General features: G+C 38.0%; 1 protein-coding gene across 10 annotated transcripts in view; it reads right to left on the reverse strand.

Moving 5' to 3' along the window:
• The window catches only part of CEP170 (centrosomal protein 170), a 124,607-nt gene that overhangs the window by 31,273 nt on the left and 67,520 nt on the right, over positions 1 to 25,814 (reverse strand). For 5 of the 10 annotated variants that reach the window (XM_059412511.1, XM_059412512.1, XM_059412509.1 and 2 more), the window contains exons 8-12: positions 19,880 to 20,356; positions 15,165 to 15,328; positions 14,685 to 14,978; positions 4,174 to 4,323; positions 1,510 to 1,636 (exon numbers count right to left, since the gene is read on the reverse strand). In XM_059412511.1, the coding sequence (XP_059268494.1) occupies positions 1,510 to 1,636; positions 4,174 to 4,323; positions 14,685 to 14,978; positions 15,165 to 15,328; positions 19,880 to 20,356 (1,212 nt within the window). The remainder of the gene's footprint in view (positions 1 to 1,509; positions 1,637 to 4,173; positions 4,324 to 14,684; positions 14,979 to 15,164; positions 15,329 to 19,879; positions 20,357 to 25,814) is intronic. The other 5 variants (XM_059412517.1, XM_059412515.1, XM_059412516.1 and 2 more) reach the window with 3 other exon arrangements.

Consider the following 25,814-nt stretch of genomic DNA (forward strand, 5'->3'; position numbering starts at 1 on the left):
CTTGTGATCTCTGTCTGTCAAATAAATAAATAAAATCTTAAAAAAAAAAAAAAGAGTACTTAGGATTCAAGTCAATTTATCAGCTTATCTAAATAATTTAGAAGATGATGAAACATGCTGAAACAAGATAATGAAGGGGCAGCTGGTTTGTTATATAACGAGGGCTGAATTTTGCTTCCTACAGCTAACCTGACTAATTCATAATGGATTATTGGTAAGTTTACCTAGCTCCTTTGACCCCTCTGTTCGGGTTTCTTGTTTCCCAACAGGTGACCAGTTTATGTTAATCAATGCCCAAATCACTCGGTCTTTTCCAAAGATATTTGGTAATACTATCAATTACTTCTAATTTCTATAGTAAATCAGTGATAAAGCTTTTCTAGTACATTGCTATGCACCTTGCTCAAATGTTTGCAGAGTTTTAGTTTACAAAATTCCTAAACCATATTTTTGGGGTGCCATAAGCCAGAGACAAAATAAATTTCCACTTCCATGTTCAACAATAATAAAACTAAGAATACAGATAAAAATCCTCATGGAAATTCTCCTTGAGGGTTTTATTTCTAATTAAGAAGGTAATCAACTGAACATAATAAAATCATTAGAGGCATAAAATTTCATTTTTTTAAAAAAAATTTTTTTTTTAAGATTTTATTTATTTATTTGACAGAGAGAGATTACAAGTAGGCAGAGAGGCAGGCAGAGAGAGAGAGAGGAGGAAGCAGGTTCCCTGCTGAGCAGAGAGCCCGATGCGGGACTCGATCCCAGGACCCTGAGATCATGACCTGAGCCGAAGGCAGTGGCTTAACCCACTGAGCCACCCAGGCTCCCATAAAATTTCATTTTTTTTAAAGAAACTTTTTATTTCAGTTCACAGAAATATTAGAAGGCAATAAAAATCACATTGCATAGACTTGCAAAAAGTAAATTAAGTATCTTAGTTCTTTTTATTGAATTGTATTTTTTTTTACTTAAATGCAAAAGTATTAACATATTTGCTGTATTAATGATATTAATTAATGTTATAATTTGGAACTATTGTTAGTCTTACTTTAAAATTTTCATTTATATATATATGTCATAGATAAGAATTTGTATATGTGTTTCACCTACAAATTATCTCTTATCTTCAGTTACATTTTAATGGTATTTGCATTATTAGTGCAAATACAAACATATGTATGTAGTATAAGCATGAGAATATATGATTATGTTTACTTAAATTTAACTAACTTCTCACTATAGATTTTTTTTTAAAGATTTTATTTATTTGACAGGCAGAGATCACAAGTAGGCAGAGAGGCAGGCAGAGAGAGAGGAGGAAGCAGGCTCCCTGCTGAGCAGAGAGCCTGATGCGGGGCTCCATCCCAGGACCCTGGGATCATGACCTGAGCCGAAGGCAGAGGCTTTAACCCACTGAGCCACCCAGGCACCCCTAGATTGTTTAAAAAAAACAACAACCATGTGTGATTCACAAAAAAGAAAGAGCGAGAGAGAGAAAGAAAATACCATTCTCTAAAGGGACAGGTACAGACAGTTCCATTATCCTTTCGTCTTGATCATGCCTTGTATGATTTGCAGCCAGACTAGCCCACTGTGAAACCCAGCGTTTGTTTCCAGATGAAGACGTGCCTTCCTAAAGGAGAAAAATAAGGGAATGAAATCAGAGCCTATTTAGTCAGTTCTATGTAGTCTCATAATCCTGTCATAGGAAGCCATATTCAAATCTCATGTCGCCATATTATCGTTAATTAAATTTCCTCATATTTAGAATGAAGATTCTCTAGGTACCCCTTTAACCACATGTTATTATTACTGTGGACATAGTATAATTTGCTCTACTTATTAAATACTAATGGTGGCACTAAAATAAACACTTGGAGCTTCAAATTCACTGTGGCTGGACGAACCTGGGTCTGCTTCTGCAGCCTCAGGGCCACGACAGTGCGGCTGGCTCTACTTCACTCTCTGCAACAGGAGCCTGAAGGTTCTCTAGCCCTCTAGGTGCTTCTAGGAATCAGACTGGATCCAGAGTCCAAAGGGGTATTAAATCTGCCAGATCATGTCTTTGGGGATTTCAAAAACAAACCCAAAGCTTAAGACTTCTTTTTACAACACTTTACTGTTTCCAGAAGAATCCAGAAATCACTCAGCCTTTAAGAATTTTTCTGTTAACTAGTCTGAATCTCGACTTGTGCATGACTAGATCTGGCCTTAAGGTGAGTGCTCTTTGAATCATTATAGTCAAGTGTGAAATGGAATTTAATTTATGATATGGTTCCACAGGTTCATGGGCATATACTGGTAATTTTTAATACCAGGGCAATCTAAGCATTTAATGTGGGAGATCTAGGAAGTACAGAAAAAAATCCTGTTACCTCATGAAAAATCTAAGTTCAGGCTTCACTTTGAGACTGTAATATAATCAAAATTTGTATTACAAATTATTCAAAACATATCTTAAGTATCGGATTTACTACTAAGGATGATAGGCTAAAAACTGATGAAGTATTTCACACAGACTACATACACGATTTCATGAATAGGTTCAAATAGTAGGTATTTAGTGACATACATACAGTGAAGCCTAAGGAGTCCTCCAAAGCCTGCTGAGTCCTTGAACTCCCTTTCAAGAGTCTGTGCCAACTGCCCACAGCTCAGCCTGAAACAAGTACCAGAGCCACTCACACCTTCACTGATAGTAGAACTATTCTGTCAAGAGGTTCTCGTGGCCTCTTGGGTGACTCTTTCAAAGGCTGATGCAACATACTGGGGCTACATATAAAGTCCACTTGCATGGGTGGAGGGGATAGAGAAGGAAGGGGGGTCTTACAGAGTTCATGTTCATCAGAATTGTTGCTGGAGCAATTAGAAAACCCAAACACTGCCTTGATAAGTATCATTTGCTTTCAGTGAGGAAATCTGGCATCTTATAAAACGAAACTAGAATTAAAATTCTCTAAGATTGAGGAAGAAAAAAGAACACTAAAATACATAATTGCCTTCAGGGAAAAGCGGACCACTAAAAGGGACAATTTTAACATAAAACAGGTGGATTCACCTGTCTATTGAAATATTTTATTTACAACTTATGCAAATGTAACATTTATTTTAGAATTTATTTATATTTTTAGGTTTTGTTTTATTTACCACTTATATATTTATTTACCACTTGTAGATTTTAAATCACCTAATTTCCTGAGAGACAGTATGGCACAACGAGTAAGAGAATGAGTTAAGAAAATAAGGCCTCCTACGGTTCAAATTCTGGCTCCACAGGTACCACGCTTTGTGACCTTTGTCAACTTAATTTCTACGTATCTTATTTTCCTTATTCGTGAAACGGCACAAGAAAGCTCCTATTGGTTGTTAGCTCTTACTGTCTCAGTAAATTATAATGAATTAATACTTCTCAGTTACATACATTTTCACATTTCTCTTTGACTTAACAATGTGGAATGACATTCCAGTATCATTTCCAGTACAGGAAGAACTATTTATTGAGGGCATAAATTTCGGGCAGTTACTCTGCCAAGAGGGTCAGACTTAACTCCCCGCAAACAGGCTTTATCAACAATCCTGTTTGTGAGAAAATTGCAGCTGAAACAGGGCATTGCCCAATACCAAGGCACTCTGTTAAATGTGGCTGCTCTGGATTTGTACTCAGGTCTTCCTGGCTCTACTGTACCAGACTGACTCCCTGACTTTGTTAGTCAAGGCAACCTCGGTTAACTTCATGTTACCCAAATCACATCCGGGGCTGCACCATACCCGCACGTACTGACGTATGAAAGTTCTGTCTGGCATGATAGGCCTGTCCATGCTAAATACATGCCCTCCTAGGAAGTGTAAGCAATGTATGTTTTTTTGTTTTCTCTCATAATACCAATCAGAGCAGTAAGCATGTAACTTACTAACTGCTTTCTGAAGTTAGCATTTTCCTTTCACCGATGGATATAATAATGTAATTGAAAAGAACGTAACAACAAAACTGAAACAGAATTACTGCAAAATTGCTTCAGGCTTTTATTCGAAACAAATTAATTTGTGAGAATTTAGCTTTTAGAAGGACTCTCAAGGGGATGTATCAATTACTTAAAATAATGTAATTACAAAAATGATAAAAAATTTACATTTTTGTCTAAAAGTTACATAGGAGGAAGGGATGTATACCTCTGAGTTGTGAAATCCGGGTGTACTCAGTGGCTTTCTTTCTTCCATTACTACTGCAGCAGAGCTGAGAGCCCAATCTTTTATCAGATCTTTATGCTTTTCATTGATAATAGGCCTATTATAATCCTGATTGTCATCTACTCCAAATACCTAGGAGGAGAAATTATTTTATAAATGAGAAGTCTGAGCACCAGATTACTAGGAATAGTATCAGTAACTTCAGAGGCAAATAAAAATACTCTGAATTAATTTCGATGGGTAATTCACTAGTGAGGAAAACATGTTTAAGGACAGTGTAACGTCCAACTGAAGTGAGAGTTGGAAAGAAAAACTGGGCTGTGGCAGCTTACTTCACAGTAAATGAGATTATCCTTTTTAATATTTAGCCAAGTACTGTTTGATAATAAACAGCCAGGATACTACATCTGATTTGTTAAAAGAGGTTAATAACGTTAAATATTATAATAATGCAGAGTTAGGAAAGAATACTACTTCAGCTTGTTTCTAGCTTGTCTCTTTGCTCTATTATTTTTGAGAATCATGTTGCAAAACTGTAAACATATGCCTGATTTCACTGGTTCTTTCCCCAACAAAAGTGTAACATTTATATACATGAATTCAAATTATACTTGGAATTTTTTAAGGTCCCAAATATCAGATTTTGTTGTGTGATCTCGGTAGAGTACAGCATGATCTTCAAATTTTATTTGCCTAAAAATTCATCAAAAGGCCTTTGAAAGGCAGATCCTGGGTCTCCTCTCACAGATCAGGATTTTCAATAAGCAGGTGGAGTACTGTCAATACTTGTGGGACACTTAAACACAGAGACCAGTAATCATGTGCTCGATCAAGGGCAGGATCTGATCTTACTGATTTCCTGGTACGGTAACAGGTTGGAGAATAGGGTTTTCAAACAGACTGGAGAAGGGTTATAATAGGTAAACTTTAATATTCCATTTTACTAGTAAGTTTCTTCATTCCCAATGCTTATTACTTATAGACTTTATTTGTGGCTCTAATTACTACAGTCAAGAAAAATATTATGTGTTTGAATTTCGTGCTTTGTAGAAAGGGTCTTTAGAACATAACCAAAGGGCCTTCTTTGCTATAAAAAGGGGGAAATACCCTAGGTTAAACTCTTTTCTAGAAATCTTTTTAATGATTATACAATATACCTGATAAATTCTAAAGCCCACATTTAATTAAAGACATAACAGATTTTCAAATTCTTAACTAAAACTTGGAAATTTTACCACTAGATGGCCTTATTACTTAATATTTAATTCAAGTATAACTACAGTTTTCAAGAATTGTGATTTAATACTGCTGAACCACTCAATATTTGAATTATCTCTGCTTTAAAAGTGAACTGTATATTGCTAACTTTAAATCAAATGTGGATTTTAATAATACACAGAAGCAGAGTTTACAGAAGGGAAAAAACAAACCTGTTTCCTTTTGTCAAACAGCAGAATTGTTAAGTTTAACCACAACAGTAAAGAATGCTGTGGACACCGTTCCACAGCATTCTGGAGGCATTCTGCCTCCAGTCCCAGTTGTAAAGAAAGCAAATCAGAGCTACTTGAGTTACCTCTGACTGCCTTAGAATAAAAACTCAGCATTATTTCTAACTCAAGTCTCTGACCTCCAAAGTTACTGGACTTTATTTCCTTATTTTTATAATTACGGGGGGGGGGGATCTAACTCCAGTTTGCAAGTAAAGATGAAAACACACACATGTGAGTGTGTGTGCACGTGCTACCTGGTATGTTACATATAAAAGAGCTCAGGTGATTTTCTGATTTGGTGATAATTACTTCGAATTCATACTCAAAATGGACTTGCAAAATTTGTGTTCCTCAAACATTTAAGCACCACCAGTTTCAAGTAAAACATAACAGATCTCTCCAAATCACTGATACTCCTTTGAAATGATAACAAAATACATGCAAAGAAGTGATGCTTTTGGGGGAAAAGGGCTGAGCCTGTACAGAGAGGATACTCTGATGACTTTTCTACAGGTGCCTTGTAAAGCATCAGACACAGCTGTGCATACACCTGTCAGAGTTTCTAAATCATCGTCTGTTTCCCAAACAAGTGACAGGGCCTGAGGCACGACTGTGGGGGAAAGAAGTCTCCAAATTCCTACCTGTATTTTTTTGAGTGTTTTGAAAAATTCATGGTAGCAATGACTGCCCATCTTGGGAACCCTATCCTTTTCGTGTCTTGCTACAAAAACATCCACTTGTGAGAATTTTCATGTGAAAACAAAGAGGATGTAAACATCTTATAATGTGTCTGTGTGCTTTAAAGCTATTGGGTTTTTTCACATTTCAAAAAGCACGTACAATCTGACACAGGATCCAATTGTTGGGACGAGACTTGAAACCTAAGTTTGCTAGATTTTCCCGTCTTTTCGTTGTAGCCTCCGTCCCTGGATGATTTCATCCACATCCGAGGCTTCCCTTCGATTTCCAACCACAGGCAGTTGCTCCCCTGTCATCTCTCTTTCACAAATGCAGTGTAGTGTGTGTCCACCCCGGGCTCATGCTTCTCCTCCCTTTCCTGAGCTCAGTCACAGCCCCCAACTTGATGTAGTACAAAATCAGATTCTCTCATTCAGATATTCATTTTTAAGACTAAAAGTCTAGACTGAGGAAGGGAGAGAGAGAGAGATCAGATACCTGTCTAGGTATTATGTTTCCTCTCTAAGAGAGCCTCCCACCCCAAGTTCGCCAGACAGTTTCTAATTCTTCCAAAAGAAAGGAGGAATGGACGGGAACAGAAAATTTCCTTTTGAACTTGCACTATCTGCTCTCTGGGCCTGGCAGATGCTTAAAGATAACTCAGTCATCTTCGGGGGTGGGGAATGTTCACGCCTCTAGGTCTCCTGATGGAGGCAGATGCGCATCTCTCTTTTGGGGAGTGACTGTGACCCCTGCTGTGGCCTTAAGGTTTAGGGTAAGAAGACCATACTTGCTCACCATCCCACTCCAAGAATTACGGAACACGTCCTCTCTCTTTTCCTTTGGATGTGTGCATATGATATTCGGCATCTCACTATCATGATAGTTGGGATTTCACATCTGTATCTCAGCGGTTCTTCTAAACAATTTTAACGACCTGTTCCTGAGGTATGTACTATTTTTTGCAGGCAACTGGGCTAGCCACTGTAGGGGCTTCAAAAATATGTATAATTTAGTCCTTGCTCTCAGAGAGCTGAGGTCTAATATAGGAGGCTTATAAAGAAAAGAGAATGTCACCTGAACCCTGCAGAGGCACTCTGTAGTTAAAACAACATTTCTGTAAGAACCAGACTATATTTTTAGAATTTAGTTTCAAATTTAAAGACATGAAATGTTCTCCAGATGAAAAAGGGCCAGTATGTGTGGTACAAACCAAGCCTGTGAAAAGGTTGACCTTGTTTTTTTTTTAAAAACCACGTGGCGTATTATCATCGTCACTATTATTTAAAAAGCTCGGACTGCTCAGAAAATGTCCACAGTGTCTAATTCTGAAATTGGAGGGGGGGCGGAATAATGGTATATCAAACCAAAGAATACAGGGTCCGTTTTCATGGGGGTAAATATCCCACTGACTAAATACTTGTAAAGAGAGGTCAAACTCTATTTGTTGACATCAGGTAAGGGGTTTTGCTTATTGTGGCAAAGTAGAGACCAGTGTGAAAATGTGTGGAGAAAGGGGGAAGAATTGCCTCTGCATATAAATTTAGTAATAGGTACAAATGCAGAGCAAAATGATAATTCAACAGCAATCGTCCTTAACTTATTAGTTAAAAAAATTTCCAAATCAGTTGAAAGATTTCATCTTTCCAGAGAAATGAGAAACACAACGGTAGGCTAAACATTAAACTTTTCTGGGCTTATTTTAAATTAGCAACTGAGGAACAGTATCATAAAAAGGACTGACGTACTGACACATTCTCCATCATGGATGAACCCTGCAAACAGGCCACGTGAAAGCAGTAGGTCAAAAAAGGCCACGTGGTGTATGAGTCCACTTACGTGAAAAGCCCAGAAGCAGCAAATCCAGACATGGAAAGTAGATGAGTGGTTGCTAGGGGCTGGGAAATGGAGTGGGTAGGGAATCTCTTTTTTGGGGGAAGAAAATGCTGTGAATTAGCGCTGACGGTCACACAATGTGAATATACTAAAGCCCAACACACTTTAAATGGCCAAAATGGTGAACGTCATGTGAATGACACTGCCTCAATTTTTTTAAAAAGGCACCATCTAGTTTGATCTTCTTCCCTTTTACTTCTCCCTGTGTAAACACGTGCTTGGATCTGTCCCCTCCCTGAGCCCACCTGTGGTCCCTCATTCTTCACACGCCCTAGGAGTGTTCTATCTGTCCCTCTTCCCTTTCCCGCACTGCTGAGCATTCTCCTCCTACTAGCTCCTCCTTTCCTAGCTTTGAATTATGCTCAGGTCTAATTTCATGCATCTACAGTTAAAATGTCCAATTTCTCTCTTTAGGGCTCAGTTCCTTGACAGGCATTCCTTCCTTTCATGCCTAAAATATGCCTGCTCATCCATGACCATCTTACCTTTTCCTTGCTACACAGATTTTTAAGCGCTAAGCTGCTAGCTGGGTATTGTTAGAAACTCCAAGGCATCTCCAGTCTTCTACTTATCAAGGCAATTCCTCTGAAACTTACACGTGTATTTCTTCTGATAAAACCTGTATTCTTTTGGAGCTTTCATACTAACACATAGAAGGTTTTAAACTATGCATTTGAACAAGTTTACGTTAGGATCAAGATACAAACTAGTTTCAGCAAATAAAAAATATAGGAAAACCTGTTTGTGGAGGCTTGGCCGAATCTGATCAATTTATAAATGCATTAATGAAATTAGCTAATCTATAGCTAACCACACACAGACACCAACAAAAATGAAAGAGGATGCACAGAGCCTTTGTTCTCATTATTCATTAAAAAGAGACTGAGTGTCTACTACATACCAAGCACTCTTCTAAGCACAAGAAATATAGAAGTGATCTAGACAAGTAAGGTCATTCTAGAAAGAACAGGCACAAAGTAAACTAGCTAGAAGGGAGTTCTCTAAGGAAAAATAAGACATGGGCACGTGACAGGGACAAAGAAGAGGTGAGCAGCAGGGCTACTGGAGATAGGGAGGGGAGAGAAAGCCTCCAACACTGAACTAGGGGAAGGAAGGAGGAAGGCATGCGAAACGCAAGAAGAGCTTACGGGCTGAGGGCACGGTAGGGGGCAAGTCCTACAAGCTGGAAAATAAGTAAGATTTCATATAATAACACAGGAAGGAAGAAAGGGGAGCCTACTAAGGGTTGTTAAGCTTCTGACTGAAGAAAGGTGAGGGCTCGGATGTGAAGCTTTGGGGACGAGCACAGCAGGAGAGGGTTTCCCGCACCAAAGAGGAGCTGAGAAGGGGAGAGGAGCAGTAATCAGAGTGACCAGAAGTCCACACTGACAAAGACTTTTCTTTAAAAAATTCCTTAGTGAAGAGAGGGCAAGAAAGATTAGTAGAACAGGAAGAAAAATCAAGCCCTCAGAATTCACCAGCTAACAACTGCTATCTGCTTTGGTCCATTAACTCAGATTATTTCTGGCCTGGCAAGAAGTTGAAGAAAATGTTAAGCCCAAATCAAAATGCTGCCCATTATCAAGGTCCTCTCTCACTGCTTGAGGCTGTTCATTGATCTCCTGTTCTTCGGTTCCCTCCCCCTCCCACACACACCTGAATCTGTGGCCGAGCGGACCCGGGGCCTGCTGCCTTTCTGTGTTCTGTCTGGCGTGGTCACCTAGATTTTGACTCTGGTTTCTCAGGGTTCCCTTGGCTCCAACTTGGATCTAATCTAAACTCTTGCCCTGAACTCCCAAACTGCTTCCAGCTGGATCCAGCACTGACTTTCTTCATCCTGTGTTTCCAGTCTTGTCAGAGCTTTCCTCGTTCTGGATTCCTCCCTACCACCTATTGCCTGTAGAGCAGCACGGGTAGATCAAGGCCCATGAGAGAACAGAATATGCTCTTAAGAGGCATTTGGGGGGGATATATGTTGCCACGAACACATGGACAGGAACTGAAACTCAGGGCGGGAAGAGTATCTGGCAGAATTGGTCTATGGTATGACGCTTATGGAAAACACTTTTTTCAAGATAGAGCCCCAAGCCCTCTACAATGACCAAATTTGTTTCATTAATTTAATATCTAGCTTTCTGTTCTCACTACAAGTTTTTCTCCCTTAGGTTGGAAGGCTAGGCCACAGCCCTGATTCGCGTCCTCCTCTGCCCTCAGCAGTGTCTGTTTTGATGGAGGAGTGGGAAGAAGCAGCCGGCACTACAATAGATTCTCAAGACACCATAGGGAGGCCAAAGGAGGGAGGGCCAGGGAGGCTATTACTACCGTGGAAAACAGTTACCTTTAATCCGAGCAGTCAACAGCACTTTCTTATTATAGCACATGTCCATGTAAGCTTAGACATAAAACTCAAGAGGTTTTTATAAATAACAAGCATTCGTGTTAATATCCTACGAAGTGAATGTGGGGACAATGCATAAAATGAGGTTATCTACTGACAAACACACAGCACAAAAACATGAACCAAAATGCTGTAATCCCATAACCTGAGGTCTGGGGATGGGACACTTCAGTACCCTTTAACTACAACCAGCAGAACACCACAAAGATATGGTATTTCAGCTTGATGATTTCTTTAGAGAGATCCTGTTTTAAGTGCATCCAACTTCTCTTAAGTTAACAAAGTTAACAAGCAAATACCTTTTTTCATTGTCTTCTTTAGGTCCAGGAGTACAGTGTTATTTTGGGGAAAAACTGAAAAGGTATTCAGCGCTGTATCATGTGCTGCTGTGGCTTACTCCCTTCCTTCTGACTGTTTTGATTCCAACACGCTGTTTTCTCTCGGTTTTCTCTGTCTCCTCTGGGCGATTCTTTTTAGCCTCCTTTGCTCACTTTGTCCACCCCCGTCCACCTTGCTAAGAACCTCATGGTCTCATCTCCTCCACGCATTCTTTCTATGTAATCTCATCTATTAGTTTGCACTGAGCTACTCTCTAATATTTTCCAAATTAGGAAGTTAGCCCAGATCTCTTACCTAAGGCCCTGATGTTTCTATACCTTTCTATCCGACTGACTACTGGACATGTCAGCAGTTCCTTAACTGCCTTCTCTGCTTCCAGTCTTTCCAATTTTCAATGCATTCTTCCCACTTTTGACGGTGATAAGATGTCACTGCCCTATTTAAAAGTTTCGGGGATCCCCCACCAGCATTAAAAACTCTCGAGTCCTTCCTATGATACACAAGGGCCTTCAATATCTAGTCGGATCTCATCTCTCTAAAATAACCGGGGTCCTCTGAACGAGTCCTCCACACTCCCATGCTCCGTATCTGGAACAGGTTGCGCCATATTTCTGGAAAACCACCCCTGTTACAGGATTGATTCCACCTACTTAAGAATGAGCTCAGATGGCAATTAAATTCAGTATTTATTGAGGACATATAAAATACCAGGCACTAGGTTCCCACAATTCTGGAGTTTGCATTCGTGTGTGTGCACGCGTGTGTGTGTTAGAGGGTACTGGGGAGGTGAACAGACAGACAGGAAAGTCTCTGTGGAACTGTCTTCTCTTGGGAACTACTGGCACCCTTCCTCCAACAGCTTATGGCTATCAGAGCATTCACAGTATTTTAATTCATGTTTTCGCTTGTATATTTCCATTCCTCTATAGACTTGTGTCCTGCAGGGAAGAACTCTGTCTTTCCAATTTGAATCTCTCTCCTCTATCACGAAGGATAGCAAAGGATATTGAATAAAGGTTGCTAACTGAATAAATCAATGAAATAAGCCAGCTCTCAAATGATGGGGTAAAAAAGGAAAGACCGCACAGAAGTTTTCGGGGCCAAGCAACAATTCAATACTAGGTGGAAAGGGGCTGAAGGCCCCAACTTGTGTCCACACGCCTGACTCGTCCCAGCAATCTGATATGACACCTGTAATGCTCCGACCCTCCCTGAGTGCTTCTCAGGCCTTGATTCCGGCTAGTTTTGGTCTTTGTTTTCTCCATGCCCACAAGGTTACCTCATCTCCTTCAGACATTTGATGCCTGCTTCCCTGCTTTTGTATCCCAGAGCCTGATTTTAGCCCGAATTTGGCTTCTGGCTTTAACCACAACTCGCAGAGTCTCAGTTCTTTTCTTTGTATTCACAAGATAATGCAGTGGCTATCCCCTATAGTTATGGGCAGCTTTGTTTTCTGGTTTATACCAACTGGGAATGACTCTGAATTATCTACTCATTCACACACTGCTATTACTTCCCTAAATGAATCCTGCTTTAAAATCTTAGTTTTCTCTGTTCAGAGTGGTACTGTGTAATTTGTCATTGAAAAAAAGCTGCTTATGATGATTACAGACAGCAGGTAGGCCCCAGGTTTTGTGGTCCCTCTCTATCCAGCATTTTCCTAAGAGTCTCGTGTGTACCAGTGACTTCTTTCTTGGCTTTCTGTTGTTCTGCATGGGCCGCTCCCTTGCACTGTCACTTCCCCTTGGGCTCCAGATCTGACTCAGGCTGAAAGAACTTTCCAGGACTGATCAGTACCTTGTGTAGAGATCCACACGTGGAGATTCCTAGTAAGGACACAACACCACTAACATTTTTAGACATCTTATTATAAAACAGGCATTGTGATATGCATTTTATGGATTTCATCTTTTTACAAGACCTGGTGAACTTTCTTCCATTTTAGAGAAAAAAGAGAGGTTTAAAGAGGTTAGTTTACTCAAGGGCAAGGGCACCTATGTAGTGCATGCCAAGTTTAGAGTCAGTCCTCATCTCTCTGCCTGCAAGTGTCGATATTCTTCAACCCCACAGCAGAACCGCTCAGTGTGAAATAGTCTCACGGAGAAAACACCGATCACTATGAATACAATATCCATAAACCAAACAAAGGCATAATAAGATAAAATTAATATTAATCTGAATTTTAAAACTTCTTACTATTCTCCTTTCCAAAACCTCTTCTGTTATTTTGCATTTTACAGTATTTTACATAGCAATATTCTTGTTCTCAGTAATCAGAGAGAAAATGTAGAACTTTAAAATAACCTTCTTTAAAATAAAGAAATATCATTATTAATTCTCAATGATGAAAATAATTCAAAATCATCGACATTTTCTGTGATAATACCGTGCCCTTAGACTTCTTTTAGTATAATCAGGAAACTCACTTCATTCACCTGTTTCTTTCTTGTTTTATTTTTCTTATTAACAACTGTCATAACACTGCTCACACAGCACCTATTTCCTAGGCTAATGGGCCCCGGAAGTTTGAAGCTGTACGCTTCAATGGTAAAGACTTTTGAGCGTGTGCTCCTCACATAAACGCATGCTTTGAAATTATAGACATATACCAATGTAACAACAGATTGCAAACACTGGAGAACATACCCCCCAAATGTAAATAAAAACTAAAAAATTAGAAGTAAACACAAGTCCTAATAATTTTCTCAGCTCCCAAAGGTTTATCTTGTCTACCTCCTGAAAGCCCTGCCCCTTAGCTCATCTAAAACTAGGGCACCTCAAACATTAAGGTGTGTGTGAATCACCTGAAGATCCTGCTTTTAAAGCAGATTCTGATTCAGTGGATTTAGATCAAGGCTGAGATTATTTTATATTTCCAATGAGCTCCTCAGTCGATGCAAATGCCATTCACACTCTGAGTAATAAGAACTTAAACAAGAGGTTACTGTTTAGCCAAACTTAAGCTGCTGTTTTCTAGGGGGTAATATAAACAGCTGTCCTAAAGTCAACTTTCCATTTCTATGGGCAAAATTAATAAAAACTGCTTTTAAAACCATACAACAATCATTACACGCATTAACCAAGAACATCAAAGAACAAATCCAAAATGTAAATAATCATCATGGCTGGGCATACACTGAAAGTGGCTGAATGCAGAGTATCAGAATGAAACTCGTTCTGTTTTCATACACTTCTATCTCCAAAGGCAGCAGGGAACAGAAAGAAAAGAAGATGAAGACAAAGAACAAAACCCAACTAAAACATACACACTTTCACATGTTTCTGACATGAAATGAGTAAGCAGGAAACCTGTGGTTAACTATCATCAGCTGATATTTACGTTGATATCAACAGAGGCACAGCAGCCTGGCTTTGTTTTATAGTTTTTACATAAATGCAGAGTGAAGACAGTCACCAAAGTACATGGTCTAAAATTCTATCTTAAATTTACACAACTTTAAAAGGTCCAAAGACCTACAGAATATAAGAAACCCGGGCAAAAGCTCAATATAAGCAGAATAAAACCGGAAGGCACTTTGCTTTTATTGTTAGTCTTGTAGGCCCCTCGCAAAGCCCTACAGTTCCAACACCGCTGACTACATGAAAACACGTCATGCTGACCCTCCAGTAATTTCCAACATTCACATACACCAAAAGAAAACTTCCACCATCCCCAAATTCCAGTTATTTACCTTGTCAATCATTTTTCTTGCTTCCACTTCCTCACTGTTGGGATTCTCTAACTCAATGGTATAAGTACCCTTGTCACTTTGGTCATCATCATTATCCTTTTCAGAAGTGGCAGAAGTAGGTTGATTTTTTAACATTTTATCCATCTCCTGGCTTGGTCTGTGCCCAAGACTCCCTGAACTTCTTAACAATGCAGTTTGTAGGAAGGGAATGGACACCGATGGCTCCTCTGATTTCTGTTTTAACAATTTCCCATGTGGAACACCATGCCCCCCTCTGTGATGCGTAGAGCTAGTCTGTAAAGACAAAGAAACCACTTTGGCATCTGCTGTTGGAGATTTTGTTTTTTCAAGTTTTGTATGTGGTGCTGAGTAAGTAGTTTCCCGACACAAGATTCCCGCACTCTGAGTAAAAGAATAGGACCTTCTTTTTCTGGGATTGTCTTCATCAAAGAATGCAATCATAAAAGCAGTTTGACTTACAACAGCTTGGTCTTGATGCTTTTCAGCAGCCTGGGCCTTCTGTAGCTTCTTCTGTTCGGGATGGTGGCGCCGTAAGTGTTCCTCCAGAGCTGCACGTTTGCTGCAGCGCCTGTGCGCGCCAGCGTTTTCTGAATCGCTTTGTGTACCATCGTCATGTTTATTTCCTGGGCACAGAAAAGAAACCACATAATAGAGGAGGAAAAAATCCCATGTAGAAAATTAGACACATATACAAAAGTGCTGGTTGTTTTATGCCCCCTCCCCCTTTTCAAGCCAAGTCATATGTTCTTTTCAGTAACAGGCTCTGCAAACTTCCTCCATTGCAATGTTCACATTCAAATTTTATCAACCAACAATGAGGTCCTTTATAAACAATTGAATGGGATTGCTTTTCTTTCTCCAAATTTTAACTTTATAATGATTCACCAAAGCCTGAACAGATAACCGATGCTGTATCAGCTGTGACTGTCTGTACTTGTAACACTGATAAACATTAATCCTGCCTCCAAACCTTACACTCTGTTTGAGCAAGCAAAAATTCACTTCTAGCATGAGAGGCAAAGAGAAAAGAGGGGGATCCGGGAGAGGTTTATCACAACACAGTAAAAAGTGAATGCAAACACTATAAAGATGGGATGAATTTTAACTTTCAACAACGTTCAGGACTTGCAAAAGTATAGCATACTTTCAATAAAAAGTATGCAAAATGTTAGTAAGATACAAGTTGGTAGTTTCCACCAATTAACTACACACTTTTTTTTTTTACAAGTGTCTTTCTAGATGCGGGAATTTTGGCAAACTTACAACTGTGCTCTAAACTCTGATGGCTTCAAAAAGTTAAATAAAGCATGCTAAAGGCCTATCACAGAAAAGCATAGTCTATGAAATCCTATATAAATGTAACCACCTTCTGGGCAAATGGCAGGGTGCTAAATATAACCAGCTAAAATCTGTCTTCTCTATAAAGCATACAGAGTCAAGTTAGAATACATTTGAATTTTGAAACATCAGGTTCCTACAGAAAACAGAGGTTTTCTGTTACCCTTTGTAGTTCCACTAGGGAGTCAATGTGAAACTTTATGGGAATGATTTTTCAATGATTTAGAATTCTCAGTACTTAAATAAGTCCATTAGAAGAAATAATCAAATGATAATTCTATTATTATAGCATACATTTACTGAAAAGTCAAGAATTATGCTCTGCATGTTTTAGACTGAATCACAAATGAGGGCTTCCATAACGGCTTCTGTAGAAGTGTAAATGAGTTGAGTCAATTAGGTGCAGTGAGCCCTGGCTTCTAGGACTGAGTTTAAGCTTTTCCTGGGTTACAGATCTGAATCTGATACCTGCTGAATAACACGGTATCAAGCAAGACAAAGATCAGAACTGAAGACCTGTTGGCCAGGAGGGGCAGAGGGCACACGTCCAAAGGAAAAAGCTGAGTTTTAATACTCATGGGTTTGTTTCTTATGAAGTTAGAGGTTACCAACTGGGGCCAATGATTTAACACAAGAGGACTGGTTGTCAAAATGTGGGACACAAAAGGTGTGAGAAGACTCAGAAGAGAGAAAGAGCACACACAAAAACAGTAATGTTCGGAAAAAATAACAGCCAGTGGAAACAAAGGGAGAGAATGGAACCAGCATGAAGGGGTTTGGGGAAACACTCCCAGCAGAGTAAAACTGATGAATGTTAGCAACATCAGGTAAGAGCAGAACTGAAAATCTTTCTTCAAAATAGGAACTGTTCAAAATGCAGTACGAAAAGAAACCAAACAAAACAGGTGTCCATTAATGGAATCCCTACCCTCAGGTAATTAAGCTAGGGAGCAGGGATAGTGGATGGAATGCAAAACCCAACTAAACCACTAATTCAAATATAAAACTCACTAAAAAACATGCTATTTTACAACCTATTTCATTGCTGCACTGGATAAACTGAAAAGGAATCCAGTCTGTAAAAGCTGGAAATGACTAAACTCTAGTTATTTCCTGTACAGTAAGACCAAATAACCTATGCTGCATATAGACACAACATGAAAACACCACTTTACAGAATTTGATTCTTGTACCAACATGTAAAATTTGGCACTTAAGCAGTGTCAGATCCTTTCAGCATCTTTTCTTTAAGTTCTAGTTTAAAAACTTGTCTTTATGGGTTAGCCATTATTTTTTCTCAAAAATTATTATTCCTTCTTGTATTTGTCTTAAACCACGTGAGACATCTGATCAGAACTGCAATTTCTCTTTGTTCTCAACAACAAACAAATCACTAGGAAACTCCTCACCAAGTGTCTGTCTTGTCTGTCATTAACCATGCCCAAACACGCTCAAGTCTGTCAGGTATTTTCTAGGGTCGGTTAGCTGCACCAAGTCAGAAGCTGTGCTCAAAGAAGCTGCGACTCTCCTAAAGGGTAAAAGTGTATGGGCTTTGTGAACATTATTTTCTTCACTGTCCCAAAGCGCGTGCACTTTACTCTTGTAGGAGCAAAGTTTTTTGCTTTTATTTTACTTACTTTCAAGTTTCTGAGACTGATTCAAATAACTCCTGAAAGCCTAATTATTGTAAAATTACTATTTGTCATAATTACCTTTATTTAAAATCTATGTATACACTTTCAACATTCTACATGATGGAAAATCTTTATCTAATGATGGCATATCTCCCTTTGGGGAAAAGTCAAATGTCATTTATAAATATGTCTGGAGAAAGAAAATGGAACTTGAACCAAGAATGTATTACATTCATAAAGGCATTTTCTTGGATGGTTTATAAAATGGTCTGAAAGCAAATCCAAAAGAAGGGCTCAGAGCAATGACAATATCCAGGAATATGTCTACCTATAAACCAACTTTGAGGGACCACAGTAATTTGTATAGTTTCTGGTAAAGCTTACAAACATCTCATCATTAATGTGTATGTAGATACAGTGTGAATATGGGCATGAACACCTCTGGAGTCAGGCTTACAATGGGCCTTTGTCAAGAAGAGAATGTCTAAAACTTATGGCTTAAAATAATAGCTAATATAGAAATATTTATAGATGACTAAAAAAAACAATGGCATAAAGGTGCTTTAAAATGGTAGCTTTTTAAAAAATTTATTCATTTTTTATCTTTTATAAACATATATTTTTATCCCTAGGGGTACAGGTCTGTGAATCGCCAGGTTTACACACTTCACAGCACTCATAAAATGGTAGCTTTTTAAAGAATCTTTTAACTAATTTTTTGACATTTATTAAGAGTAGTTTAAGAAAGACCATGTCATTTCTAAATTTTCAAGGTTTATGCTACCTTTTACATTAAACTAGGATATTAGTACCATTTGTAAATTCATGAAAATGGTCAGTTTCCAAATGGGAAATGACTTTTGAGCTTTAGCCGATACAGAGATACATACATGGTTCTCAGTTACACATTTAGTATTATTTGGTAGATGAAAAGGGAACAGTCACATGTGAAAAGTATATATGCCAGGTAACTGCTTATGATTATAATTAGATATACTAATAGGCCCCAACAAAGAATTAGGTAATCCTGAAATGTCTTAGAAGTAAATCAGAACAGGTATTTCCTCATTACTTGACCAAACAAAATCCCAGGGCATAAAGTACTGGTTAGGTCAGGGTTAGTCTGAACAGTGATAGTGAAGTCATTCATAGTATATTCAAATTATTGAGCACTTGCTTCATAATGAAGTCCCCAGGTTAAGTATTAGAAATATAATAACCTCAATGAGCATTATTTTTAAGCTCATTAACTCCTTGTATAGAAACAGAATGGCCAGATGAGCATGCAGTCATTCCTCTTAAAGATAGCTTATTAAATAAAATTAAGATAGGGTAATTAAAATATACCTAATTACCAAAACAATGGAAAAATCATTCAGATGATACCTTGATACACAGGTATAGATATTTGACTAATTGTGGCCAGGCATTACACTAATGAGCATATACTATTTCACAAATAAACACCCAATTGTGGAGAGGCAGGCAGAGAGAGAGAGGAGGAAGCAGGCTCCCTGCCGAGCAGAGTCCGATGTGGGGCTCGATCTCAGGACCCTGGGACCATGCCCTGAGCTGAAGGCAGAGTTTTTAACCCACTGAGCCACCCAGGTGCCCCAGTGATTTCTTAAGTTTTACTATCAAAAACATTTTTGATTCAATTGATTTGCAGTATCTCTAGACCAAAAGTTTTTGTTTCATGAGTAACTGCTGAGAAAAGCTGGAAGCACACTACCAACAATGTCACTGAATTACTAATGCAAACCTCTGGCCCATTATCAAATGGCTGGTAACTTCTTTCAAAATCTAGACACTGACATTTTACTGGAAGCCTCACAACAGAGAAGAACAGAATTGAATAGAGCTCTTCCTTAAGTCAAGGAAACGATGAGAATTGTCTTCTAGGGAATTCCGCTGATGAACAGAAATGAATGTTTTATTTCCACAGGAAAAAGAAACATTTTTAAAGGCATAAATTAAATTCACGAAACCAATCTGGTTTTGGCAGGAAAATGAAGACAGACTGTTTTTAATGAGTGAGGTGGACAAGGGTAGTATGGCTTGCTTTGAAAGCAAATACAGAGCTTTGAAAAGCTGACATTTCCTACCATATAATTATTTATCTAGGAGTATTTTGGTTAACTGTGAAGACTGAATTTTCTTTATCACAAAAGAGGAAGTTCTGAAATGATCAATTCACTTTACCTTTCAACCTTTTCAAGTAAACGGGAACATCACTTTTAATACTTTTGGAGTCCTCTTCTGTTCTCTCCCACACCATCTGGGGAGGGTTGTTCTGTGCTAGCCAGTCAGCAACTTTATTTTCTGGAGCCATCATTCCTGTTTGAATCCCCGGCAGGTCTTGAGTTCCAGGAGAAGACTTCTTGGACTTGTGGCGCTGATCAGAAGTGAATTTCGTCACATGGTCTCTAATAGTGACCTTCCCTGGCGTACTGTCATCAAATTCAATGGTAAATGAAGCATGCCCTGCACCTGTTGTATGGGAACTTGGTGTGTCTTTTGTTGGGATTTCATGAATAGTGCTCTCTGTTATTTGTGATGGCTGCTGAAATTCTTTTGTAGGGATTTCAAAGTAACTTGGTTCCCTACAGAAAGGAAAAAGTACTTCTTCATTTGCAGCTGCAGATTGTTCCTCAACTTGCTTGGCATCTATGCTGCACCCTAATAAAAAAAATAAGAGAAAATTCAAAATATTTGGAAGCTTCTAGCACTTAAAGGAGAATAATTATGGCCATTTGTATTGTGCCATGAGAATCAGAAGGCAGATCACAGCCTGGATGAAAACCTGGCAAATATCACAGAGCAGAAATAATTTTGATTATAAGTACAGCATTCAGTAGCAGAAGATGCAAGATAAGTAGCAGCTGTGACAAAGAACAAAGCAGTTAAGAGGCGGACCCTGCATGGCTAGATCCATATTTCTTCCAACTTGGATCTAGGAATCAATAAGATGCAAAAGAAATCAAATATAGATGGAGATGCACATTAGATATATACATCTAGAAACATAGAAAAAATACGAATTTCCTTATCAAATCAGGAGGATGAAGTATCTATGAACACAAAGTAGAGCTCTAAAGAACAGGTGCTTAAATGAAGAAACATGAAGTTAATATACAAGCAATGTTCTCGAAGTAATGAGAACACTTACCATTTCCCACCGTGATATTTAGAGACATTACTTTTAGAATTATAAAAATAACATTACTGATGTGCAATCACTGCAAAAAGATGGATACATGTTATAAAGAAGAAAAGAACAACTAAAGATAAAACATGCGGTTTGCCTGCAGCATTGCAATCCAAGCAGTAGTGTGAAAGAAATAAGGTAAAAATAGAAATTTTAGTTGCCAGCCAAAAATTCCAGAAGAAAATCCATGTGTATGTCTGTACAGCAGAATATGCACAAGTGCCAAAAATTCTTAGGAGGAAAGCTGAATTATAAATCTCAGATCAAAACAACCAGAGCAGGCAGAAGGGACTCTGGAACATAGTCACTATTGTTCTGCTAGTTCAGAAATGAAGATAAAGGTATAAAAATATACACATTTGTACACAGTATAAGAGAAGGAAATTGGCAAATAAAATATATAAATGAAAATGACTACTGAAATGTCTTCTTATAAGTATGTGTTATTAGTGCAAATGAAAAAATTACTAAATAGATAAATAAATAAATAGAAGATTAAATAAACTGACCTCTTTTTCAGGCAGCAAAAGAACCATGTCTATTACTAAGATGGCAAAGAGTTCAAATGAAAATATTTCCCTAAAGCTCACAGAAGCATTCTATTTTTAAATAGATTGATGGGAAAACCATACACAGATAATTTATTAGGAAGAAAGGCAGTACATGGAGACTGGGTTGTTTCCAATCATTCCCTAATTAAGTGAAGTACTATTTGGTCTCTTGAAGTATCTTTTCAAATATTAAATCTTGATGGATTCTTCAGGTGCTATAATTGACTTTTTGGCAGTACTCTCTGAACATAAAACAAACATAAAAAAGTGTTTGCTTTTAGGTTGTAAGAATGGGACAACAACACTGCTAAAATCAAACGTATGGAAGAGGGTATAGGAAACATCAAGCTCCAGTTCTAAAACAAAAATAAAAAATGAAAAAACCCACTACACAGAAGGTAAACAGAGCAAAGAAAACAATTTTCAGTGTAAAAATCATTCTTTTCAAAATACAGGTTTTCTTATAGCTGAAAAAGTGAAATGTGTATCAGAAAATACTGTCATTAAAGCAAGAATTTTCATACTAATTGGAAGAAGAGCTTATACAACAAGACCACATAACCTAAAGTACTGTTCTAAAATTTCTTTATTTAAGAGTTAATTTATCTTAACAGTAAAATGTCCACATGCACTCTGTTTACTCTGAAAACCTGCCATTTAAAATTTCCATGAGTAAATTGTTCCCCATATATTAGTAACTCATTAATAATTGTTATTTTTAATTTTTCTACATAGACTTATTTATTATTACAATGTACTGGACTTGATCAATTCCTTATAGTACAATTGGCTTATAAACCTATAAATCTACATCTGTGTGTGTACCCGTCAGTTACATCCATACACTCACTGAGTGATTTATTCTGCTTTGCTCATCCTTCTGCTAACAGAATAATGCTGTCTGGGGACAAGGGATGGTTCTTTCTACTACCACGTGGCCACCCAAATAAAATCATGTGGCTGAACTACATCTACTACAAAGCAAAAACCACAAAAATCTGCTCCAAGGATATAGCATTTATCATCTACTTGTCATTCATAATTTAAAGGAATACTCTCCTAATTTTCCTTCCTTGTAAAGGAAAAATTCACAGTTAATCCTGATATACTTTCAACATTTTTTCACATTGTAACACATAAAAACAACAGAGATCAACAACTGCACATCACTGTTTCTAAGTATCATCCATTTGTCCTACTTCAAAGTCGCCTTTACTCCAAGGACTAGAAACCCGAGACTTATACAATTTCCCTAGAAATCAATTACTTAACAATGTCAGGTAGCACCATAGAGGGGAAAGGCAGCATGTCAAGACCTGATGACTATAGCTAGGCAGGAAATTAGCGAAGAGATCTGCAGTCAGATAAGTCCTGTCTCCATCAGTCTTTCTCATTTTCCTCATCAGAAATAATGGTATCTATCCACAAGACTACTGTGATGATCCAGTGAGGTTAAGTATTAAGTGAGATAATCTAAGTTACCCAGAACAAAGCCCAGCACACAAGTGTCTCTCTCTTTTCCCCAATTCTCCAGCATAGAAGAGATTCAGGGAAATGAAAACTAAACCAAAAATCTAACTCTAAAAAACCTAAGACAAATTCCACAATGAATATTCCCATATTCATGATCTTTCTAACTGGGAAGTCACTCACCAAGAGCCTTTTTACTATCTGCTTAGCTAGATGTAGCAAACCTGAAGCAGGGATTAAGGTAAGACACACTGCACTGAGAAGAATCAGACAAAAACACAAGAGCATGGCGGTACACAGGGTACACAGGGCCTGCGGTCCTACATCCTTCAGTGTCCCCCAAGGACATCGCTGTGATGTATCACAGTTCAGTAACTGATACTCAGCATGACGACTTAGTCAACAACCAGAAACTTAAATTATAGTCCACCTTCTGCACTTAAGAAGGCAGTGATATGGGTAATTCATTCAATAGAAATTGAAGAAAATGGTTAAACACTTAAAATAAATTGTCAGTTGTAAATATAAAGTTCAGTCACCTGAAGGAATTCATTTCTCTGAAGATGATAAAAACAGATCATGTGTGGGCCTACTTTACTTTAGAAGAGTAGGTCCTCTAGAAAAACCACGGCGGGGGAGGGGGCTTCTAAATTAATATAGAAAAATAAAATAGTTGTCAGAACACTGACAGAACAGATTCTGGAAATTTGTGAATTTAATATCGATTTATCTTCAAACTCTGTTTATACTAAATTAATATATGAAACATCCTAATATTTTGTTATAATCTCAACTGCTAGATATTTAAAACTACTTAACAATTGATTATTCTAGAATTAATTATGTTTATCTAAATCAGAAATGCAACTGGTGATAATATCCTCAAGTTTAGGGCATTTTATGATTATGCAGCCTTTTGGGGAAACTTCTAATACACATAGTCCAAAAAACTGTTTCCTTCATTCCTCTGTACTAAATTAAGTGAAATATTTAACTAAATCAAGATGATAAAGGCTATCATGAAAGTCCATTCGCTCAACTGAGAACATATATCCAACCTCACATATTCAAGTGCCTCAAATAACAAAGACCAGGAAATACCTTTTGCTAAAAAGGAGTTACAACTGGAAAGTTTCCAAATTTAGTATGATTAGATTAAAATCAATGTAAAAGAGCCAGAAATCTATTCCTCATAGTTGCAACAAGTAAAGGCCTTTATAGATAACTTAAATAAATGTTCACACCCTGCCAGTAGGTCAAAGGGCACACTGATAGCTCAAGTGAGGACAAATTCTCCTTCTTTTAGGACTAAAAATATTCATACAATTTCAGGAGAATTTGGTTGTCCAGCATACATATTTGGTTCTAGGGTTTTTTAGGCTCTGTGCTTAAGTCTGTAGAAGATTCTGGATTCATGTGGACCCACTGAGAGGGGCATAAGAAATCAGCACGTGGCACATACTTTATTACCCTTTCTGAAATGTTCATCTCTCACAATAATTACTAAGACTTTACATTCTAAAAATTGATAACCAAGAAGCAAATCACCTTTTGTGTTTACAAAAGAGCACACTTAGAGCATAAACTGATAACTTTTATGTCGTAATTTGAAACATTCAATAGAAACAATTTTGAAATGATCAAATTACATTAGATTTAGTGTGTACCTTCAAACTGATTCTGCAATCTCAATATCATAAGTTATTCCACGTCAGAAAATTGTTCCCTTCATCCTGTATTTTAAGAGACTACAAATAATAAATGTGAAACACACTAATATGAGAAAGCCGATGAAACCCTCACCCAGCTCTTAATTGGTGGCATCTGGCTGGGTTCTTTATTGCATTTAACACAAGACATAAATCACTTAGTTCCTTCTTACTCAAGAATAATCCCAAGATTATGAGACAGCTTTTGTCATGTGGCAAAAATGACACTGAGTAAGACAGGCCACACAAGCTGATAATCATTTAAGAATTCATTTTCATTCACACAGACGATGATGAGGACAGATGCCCCTTAGCTCTAGACACCATGGACAGAGCTGAGAAGGGGAGAAACGGGCTCCTGAAGACATTGCAGAGAGGCAGGAACCAGCCCTGAAGAAACAGTCGTATAAGTCAGTAAATTTCCTTTCCGCTTAGTCTCAGGTCGCATTTGTGTTGTCTGCATCTGACCTGTATGCTAAATGATACAAAGCATCAATACTCAGTATTTCTAAGCTTGGACATGAAGAAAACTGTGCTGGTGGACAGAAATGAGGAAGCGACAATGGGAATTTATTTGTGAAGTTGACAACTTCAGTTTGGGGCACTTGTAAAATCGAGTCCATAAAGCCAGCTTTCTTATTAGACTTGTATCCTGGCAATATCAGCATATTTAAAGTACAGTGTTCTTACTCTCCAGCTAAGAAGAATGTCTTATCTTGTACAGCTAGGGTCAAAAGTAGAAAACTGAGAAGGGTTCTGATGGCATCTATCTTTGACTCAGAGTCATACTTGGTTTTCCGTACTGCTGGGTTTCCTGGTACCAGCATTTAATTCCTCCGGTCCTGGATCCTTATCTGCCATTATCGTGGAAACTGGCCATTCGACCCTCTGGTGTCCATGTCTTTGCCAAGTCCTTATGTGACAACTGATACCTCTGTTTGTTTCCTGGAAATCTTGATTTTCTGGCTTATGGGACACTTAGCTCATTACTAAATCCCTCTAGCAACAAAAGAATGTGTTCCTGGACTATGACTGTGACCCAGAACTATCTTTTCTTTCTGGCTGCTGAACTCGGCTAATTCTGTTGTTACCATATCCCAACAAATAAAGCACACGGAGGTTTTAAAGAAGCTTTAATTTCATACATCACATTTCTGAACATTAAAAAAAACTGTTCATTTAAAAATATGATTATATAC

The sequence above is a fragment of the Mustela nigripes genome, chromosome 10 (assembly GCF_022355385.1).
Source record: "Mustela nigripes isolate SB6536 chromosome 10, MUSNIG.SB6536, whole genome shotgun sequence".
Taxonomy (NCBI): Eukaryota; Metazoa; Chordata; class Mammalia; order Carnivora; family Mustelidae; genus Mustela; species Mustela nigripes.